The 7,313-nt window shown below is 51.6% G+C and overlaps 1 protein-coding gene across 1 annotated transcript in view; it reads right to left on the bottom strand.

Annotated features, from left to right (window-relative positions):
• Positions 1 to 443: 443 nt before the first annotated feature.
• Positions 444 to 7,313, bottom strand: part of ATP1A4 (ATPase Na+/K+ transporting subunit alpha 4) — a 47,796-nt gene continuing 40,926 nt past the window's right edge. Inside the window, exons 19-22 of the mRNA XM_075540440.1 lie at positions 4,881 to 5,011; positions 4,652 to 4,753; positions 909 to 1,000; positions 444 to 472 (exon numbers count right to left, since the gene is read on the bottom strand). Of these exons, the coding sequence (XP_075396555.1) occupies positions 444 to 472; positions 909 to 1,000; positions 4,652 to 4,753; positions 4,881 to 5,011 (354 nt within the window). The remainder of the gene's footprint in view (positions 473 to 908; positions 1,001 to 4,651; positions 4,754 to 4,880; positions 5,012 to 7,313) is intronic.

The raw sequence follows: 7,313 nt of genomic DNA, 5'->3' as shown, positions 1-7,313 counted from the left end.
ATCTCAACTCATAGTGACCCCTAGGACAGAGTAGAACTGCCCCACCGGGGCTCCAGGACCGAGAGGCTGATGGGGTTGAACTGACAACCTTTTGATTAGTAGCTGGGCCACCACGGCTCCTTCACGCCCCTAAACTCAGATGCAGCACATCCAGCCAGGTGAGAGATGGTTCCAAACATTTACTCTCCAGATGGGATTCAGCAGAGGACCACACCCCTGCTTCCTGGCTGGAGCCAGATTCAGGCTGGAAGTGCCCTAACCCACCCCCACATGCTACCACGATGCTCTCAATGCAGCACCAGGAAAGCACGTTTCTCAACCCAGAAAGCCACCTCCCCACCTTCAACTCAAAGACCCTCTCAGATGTTGAGTCAAACTCAGAACCCCTTACCCTCGCTCCCACCCCCAGCCCCGGGTCAGATGCAGCTCCTCCTCTGCCCAGTTCAGTAGTAGGTCTCCTGCTCGAGCCAGCCTGTGGGAGAGAAGAGACCCGAGTGAACTGGGAGGCACCAAGGGGAGACCCCCATGCCGGGGGCGGGGGGAAAGAGTTGCTGATACCAAGGGCTTGAGTAGAAAGAAAATGTTTTGGAAATGATGATGGCAACCTATGTACAACGTGCTTGATACAGTTGATGTATGGATTGTTCTAATTGCTGTAAGAGCCCCTAAATAAAATGATTTTTTGAAAGGGTGCGGGGAGGTCCCTAGACTGAAAGCAATACCTAAGCACCTGAAAGACAGGCACTGAGGCCTGGAAGGATGGGGAGGTGGAGTCAGGGCTGAGGGGCCAGGGCACAGGAAGGACCAGACAGGGAGGTGGGGAGGTGAGGAGAAAGGCAGGTGTGATAGGAGAGCTAGTTAGGGGGCTGGTGGGCCATGAGCCAGAGCAGGGCTCCAGGGCGACTCACCGCCAGGCCTTTGTCGGATGGTGAGTTTTCTGAGTTCATCGTAGATGAAGATAAGAAGGCTGTAGGGTACGGCACAGAACCACCAGGTTAACCTGTGGGAAGCAAGCATCGGTCAGGCTGGCAGCCCTGATGCGGAGAACTCAGGGCTTTCTTCCTGTCATCCCGGAGCACCATCCAGTTGATCCCACTCTTGAGGAAGTCAGAGCAGCGGGAGAAAGCATTGGAGGGGGAGGAGAGAGGCCCAAGAGAGAGTGCCAAAAGTCAGTGACCAGGAGTCCCTGGGTGGCACAAATGATTAAGCGCTCGGCTGCCACCCGGGAGGGTCTGGGTTCATAGCCACCTAGAGGTGTCTCAGAAGAAAGGTCTGGTGATCAGCTTCTGGAAGGACAGCCACTGATGGAGGAGCGGGGAGGGCCAATGCGAGTCAAATACAAACGTCATCCGAACGCTGTGTGATGCGTTCACAGAGATTATTTGCCAACTTTTGGTTTCTGGGGACCTTGGGCCTTGCACTCCCAAAGCGGAGGTTATTCAAATCAGATGGGTCTGACACACTCCGTACACATCATGTTGGGCACACACATACTCTCCCTCCACACCCTACCCCCTATGATGGGGAACATTGTTTTTTTTTATGGATTTGTTCTTTAGATGACAAGCAAGAAGAGGTGGCCTGGACCAGCACTCTCCAAGAGAAATATAATGTGAAATGTGTGAAATGTAAATTTTCCAAGTAGCTGCATTAAAATAAACACGTTAAGTGGGAGAGGATTAACTTTAGTAATACAATTTGTTAAACTCAGTACACTCAAAATATTATCATCTCAACAATGAACCAATATAAAACTTACTCGTGAGATCTTTTATGGTCTTTTCTCTGAAGTCCTGTGTTGACACTGACCTTGTGGTCAGGTGCCACCCAGCTGGACTCTTGGCGACCCTGTGCACAGCAGAAGGAAGTGCTGCCGGTCCTGCGCCACCCTCGCCTCTGTTGTTGAGCGAGAGCCCATTCCTGCAGGCCCTGAGTCGGCCTGTCTCCTCCAGGGCCTTCTCTTTCGCAGACCCTCCACCTTAACAAGCACGATGTTCGTTTCCAGGGACTGGTCTCTTTGGACAACGTGCCCCGAGTCCCTGAGGCAAGGTCTAGGCATCCTCATTTGCAAAGAGCCTTCTGCCTTTACTTTCTCCAAGACAGATTTCTTTGTCCTTGGTATTCAATGTTCCTCACCAGCACCATCTTGCAGTGCGCTGATTCTTCTTCCACCTTCCTTATTCGGCATAGGAGGAGATGGAAGACAAGATGGGTCAGGCCCACCTTCATCCTCAACATGACGCCAGTGCTCTCCACCACTGTCATTGTGCTGGGGGCTTTTACAGCTCTTTCACATCCCGTGCATCAATGGGATCAAGCCTATTTGCACCTATGTTGCCTCCAGCACTCTAAAGAGGTCTTGGGTGGCGGCTGGTTCCAAGAGCACTGATTGTAGAACCAAGTAAAATGAAATCCTTGGCAGCTTCTGCGTTTTCCCTGTTTATCATGATGCTGGCTATCGATCCAGGTGCGAGGATTTTACACTCAGGTGTAATCCATGCCGAAGGCTGTGGACGTTGATCTTCATCAGCAGGTGCTTCAAGTCTTCTTGGCTCTTAGGAAGCAAGCTCGCGTCAGCCGCACATCACAGGCTGTCCGGGAGCCTTCCTCCAATCCTAAGGCAGCTCCCTTCTTCACAGAGTCCAGCTGCTCGGAGGATGGCTCAGCAGACAGACTGAATACGTACGGTGAGAGGAGACAACCCTGACACACACCCTTTCTGATTTTCGGCCATGTAGTAGCCCCCTGCCCTGTTTGAATGGCTGCCTCCTGGTCTGAGTGCAGCGTCCACGGAAGCACGATGACGTGTTCTGGAATATTCCCATTCTTTGAACTGTTATCCATTGGCGGCCATGATAGGATTTTGAACAAGTTCCAACCCGAGGGGCTCCGGTTCCACTGCTCCTGCTCCTCGATTCCTAGGCCGGGAGCTTTGGGGGGACCTGTTCCCCGTGGGTGACCCTGCTGACATTTGCAATACCGATGGCACAGCTTCCAGCCTCACAGCCACATGCAAGCCACCGTGCAGCATGACAAAACTGACAGGCGAGTGGTCGGTCACTGGCACCGATAGGACATCCGGATTCAGGCAATGGACTTTTACTCGTGAGATGGCAATGTCGTCCAACCAGAACAACGAGAAGGCTGTTTTTAATGGGACATATTTTGTACTGTTTGAATTTCTACATTTAAATGTATGTAAGTCAGATAAGACGACAGCTTCCGTTCTTCAGTCCCACTAGTCATACTTCAAGTGCTCAGTCACCACCCAAGGACAGTAGTTACCTTCTGGAACACACGGGCCTAGATTAGACTTACACACACACACACACACACACACACACACACACCTCAAACAGAAACACCTATGCACAGTCACCCATTCATTCAGCAGCAATCATCCGGCCACTCCGTCTGTGTTAAGACCTGGGGAAATTTTTTAAAAAAGAAAAGGATTATGTGATGGTCTTTGTTCTAAGACGCTTAAGGGGGTTGGAGAAGAGAGGGAAGCTAGCCATAGGAAACTGATACTCAGCCTACTACGTGCTAAGTTGCATGGTGGAGGCATGTACCAAGTGCTTCTAGGAGGCCGGGTCATGCGTGGCGGTAGTCATTATTGCGTACATGTTGCCAATGGTCGTAATCACAACCCAGCTACAGTCAACAAGGTGTCCGCCATGACCCAAGCCTTGTGCTGGAGCCAGTCTGCACATGTTCCGCGTGAGTCCCACAACGATTTGCCAGGTAGGTGTGCTTGAGACTCTGTCCATGCGACTCAGGCTCAGAATGGTGGGGCATCTACTCAAGGTCACCGAATAATACACAGCGGGATTGAGTCAAACCTGTGATGATGATCTCCATCTCCCGCCAGGGCCAAGTTCTCCTAGGAACCGTCAGCCGGACACCTACCGTGTGTGCAGCACTGTGGGAAAGCCTGCCAGGGTGTAAAGGTGGGCGAGTGATGTGTGCAAAATCGGAGAGAACCCCTCGGGAGAGCGCACGGGAAATCACTAGCCGAGGCGGCCGGTGGAGGGTGGGGGCTGAGTGGGAGTTTTGCTTTCATCTGTAAATTTCTATTTTTCCTCTGTAGATTTTTCCAGGGAATAAGCACATGCTAGTGTGTGTGTGTGTGTGTGTGTGAGAGAGAGAGAGAGAGAGAGAGAGAGAGAGAGAGAGAGAGAGAGAGAGAGAGAGAGAGAGAGAGAAAGAGAGAGAGAGAGAGAGAGATCTATGACTTGAATAAGACAAGGTCCCAGACGTTGAAGAATTTCAGAGTGTCCACTCATATGCACGCCTTTGGGCACAGTTGCGCCAGCTTGGCAAAATCATCCAGGCATAGATTAGGTTGTTAGGGGGCTGACTTCAGGGCTAAGTGATACGTATCACTGGACAGCCACACGGCACCTCATCTCCCAAGATCCCAGGCGGTTCAACACTGGTATGTCTACTAAATTTGCATGTCCAGTGGGCTCTGATCAATTGTCACGGTCTCTGCTTCCTCCCCAAACCAGACCATTTACCACGGCACAGATGATTCTCCCCGTCTCTCGCTGGGTGGAGCCTCGTTGACCCAGGCCGCTACGATGACCTTGTTCAACCACTCATTCCCACCCACGAGCTCGCCCTGTGCCTGGTCCCTGTGCTTACTCACTTGAGTGGGTACATTCTCAGGGCCTTGGCCATGCCTGGAGTATAGGACAGAAAAGCAGCCAGGACTGTCTCCTCCAGAATCCCAAACAGTAGGACCTTGTTTCTGCAAAGACATGTGTGCGGCTTAGTTGGAGATAGGGGGGAAGGGGTAGGGACTGATTGCCGGCCCCGCCCCCACCCAGCCGGTGTCCAGGTGTGGAGAGCGTTGGGACCCTGGCTGGGGCACTCACTTCATGCCCTGCTGGAAGACGGAGTTGCGGCGCGTCTTGCAGATGATGAGGTCGGCCCACTGCACAATCACGATGCTGACGAAGAAGGCCGTGTGGCAAGTGAACTCCACCACCTTGCGCTGCTCGTAGGTCTGGGGGGAGGGCGGGCAGAGTGAGTGAGCGTGTCAGCAGGAGAGGGACACCCCAAAGGCTTCTTCCTGGACCTTGGAGGCCGAGTCAGGTACTCTCCATTCAGACTCCGACGACATTTCGGTGATCTCAGAGCATTTTTCAAGTTTTTCCTCAGTTGACTGGAAGTTCGTTGAGGGCAAGGGCCTTGTCTGACCCGCCACTGCACCTCTCCAGGCTTAGTTCCATGAATGGCATGCAGTATTTGCTCTGTTGAGTATTTGCAGAACTAATAAGAAGGATGGGGTCAGAGGAGGAGGAGGAACACAGGGCCTGGTGGGGTCAGAAAAGGAGAGTAGAGCGCTAGCGGGGAGATGCATGCCCAAGAGGGCTGGCAGAGGAGACAGCTCTTCACATGATGTGCAGAAGCGGCTTCCAGTCCCATGGAGAAGATACAAATGCTCTGCTAGCACAAGACCCCAAACCAAACCAGATACCACTGATTCCAACTCATCCGTGTGCCATGTGTTTCGCCAAAGAACGATGCTCGAGGATGGTCTTTCTTTTTTAAAATAATTGATCCTTCTTTTTGTGTTGATGCTGAGACCACACACAGCACACTCTAGACTCCCGTTCAAGTCTCTGCACGTACATTTCAGGGCTAGGGATGACTCTCACCCTCGTGAGTTGTTCCTCCCCACTCACGCCCCACCCCCTTCCCAGAGTTCTTATCTAGTCTTTCCAGTTGCTTTTGCCAACTTGACCCCATCTAGATAGATCAATGATCGAGGCAGGCATTCTTTGCTCCCTAAGTTAAACTACTGTTTGGTCTTAAGAAGACTTCAGGGGATATTTTGTGATTTAAGGTTACGTAGGGTTTTGAATGTGTTCTCTCAGGAGTAGATAGCCTTTCTTCAGATGTACCTCTGTGTTTTGAACCACTAACCTTTGGGTCAGTAGCCAAGCACTTAACCATTTAGCTACCCAGGGACCCAACAACAGCAAAGGAAACAGTTATGCCAAATCGACTCTGCCTCATGGGGTCCCGGGTGTGTCAGGCTAGAACTGTGCGCTGTAGGGTTTTCACTGGCTGTTTTTGTTTGTTTGTTTTGTTTCCCTGCGAAGTGCCTCTGGGTAAAGTTGAGCCACTGACAGTTCAGTCCGGGGTGGAGCACACTTGCCAGGTGCATTACCTAAGGAGCTCCGACAGACCTGCTATCAAGGGGAGGTCACAGAAGACTTCAGGGACCCAGAAACCTCAGGGAAAAGTAACGGAGTTTTTCCATGAACTTTTTGCAGCCCCCCTCCCCCAATCTGTCTGAATTAAACTGGATGAGGGAGAAAAAAAAAAAGCTTTTGGCTCATGTGGTTAAAAATAAACTATCCCGTTGGTAAAACCTCCTAGGTCAAACAAGAATATTTGAAACTCTGTCGGACTGAACTGCTACACCTCGGGCCTTGGGTGCTGTGGTCTGAGCCGGAGCTGATTGGAAAACAGGCTGGCAATGAATGAGCCAAACTTGGAACCAAGAATGAGAGCCTGCAGCAGGCTTGGCTGCATGAGCTCACCCTGCTCCATTCTCCTCTCTCACAGTCAGTCACCTGTCCTTCTCCGGGCCACTTCCTCCCATTTGGGGATGAATTTAGCCTGACTCAGGGTCACACCAACACTATCCCTGTCCTAGTTTTTGAGATTTAAATATCTATGCGGATGATCCTTCCAATATCTTCTTGGTCTCACAGTTCCTTAATTTCCTTATTTTCCAGTGATGGTGCCCTTGACTCTTCGCTTAGGCTGCTCCCTCCTGTGTTTCAACTTTACCCTGTGTCCTTCCCAAGAGCTACAAGTCCTCCACAGTCTCACTTCAAGCATCTCTCTCTCTCTCTCTCTCTCTCCCTCCCTCTCTCTCTCCAACCACTATTTTCTCTCCATCTCATGACCACTTACTGTACAGGAAGGCTTCGGTGCTGCCTGGGATTTATTGGACATTTCCCCTTTCCTTCCCCCTCCTCCACTCTTGCCTCAAATCCTCCCCCATTCTCACTTGCAGTTGATAAACCCGTACTTTGTTTCCCTGAGGAAAAAGAAGCAATAAGGAAGGAGAGAAGGCTCACAGGCCCTCGAATCATGCTTACCTCCCCTCCCTCCTGTAATTGCTTTTCGGGGACTGTGGCTTCGTGCCTCTCATCCCTCCCCTTGTCGGTGAGATCCCTCCTACCTCACCTACCCAGGGACCTTGCTCCAGTAGTTGCCTCTTCTCTCTACGGCATCCGGCATCCTTTTTACTCAGCCCACTGCATGGTTCTCACCCACTACAGCTCCCG

The sequence above is a fragment of the Tenrec ecaudatus genome, chromosome 1 (assembly GCF_050624435.1).
Source record: "Tenrec ecaudatus isolate mTenEca1 chromosome 1, mTenEca1.hap1, whole genome shotgun sequence".
NCBI classification, from domain to species: domain Eukaryota; kingdom Metazoa; phylum Chordata; class Mammalia; order Afrosoricida; family Tenrecidae; genus Tenrec; species Tenrec ecaudatus.
This window is presented reverse-complemented; position numbering and strand designations above follow the sequence as displayed.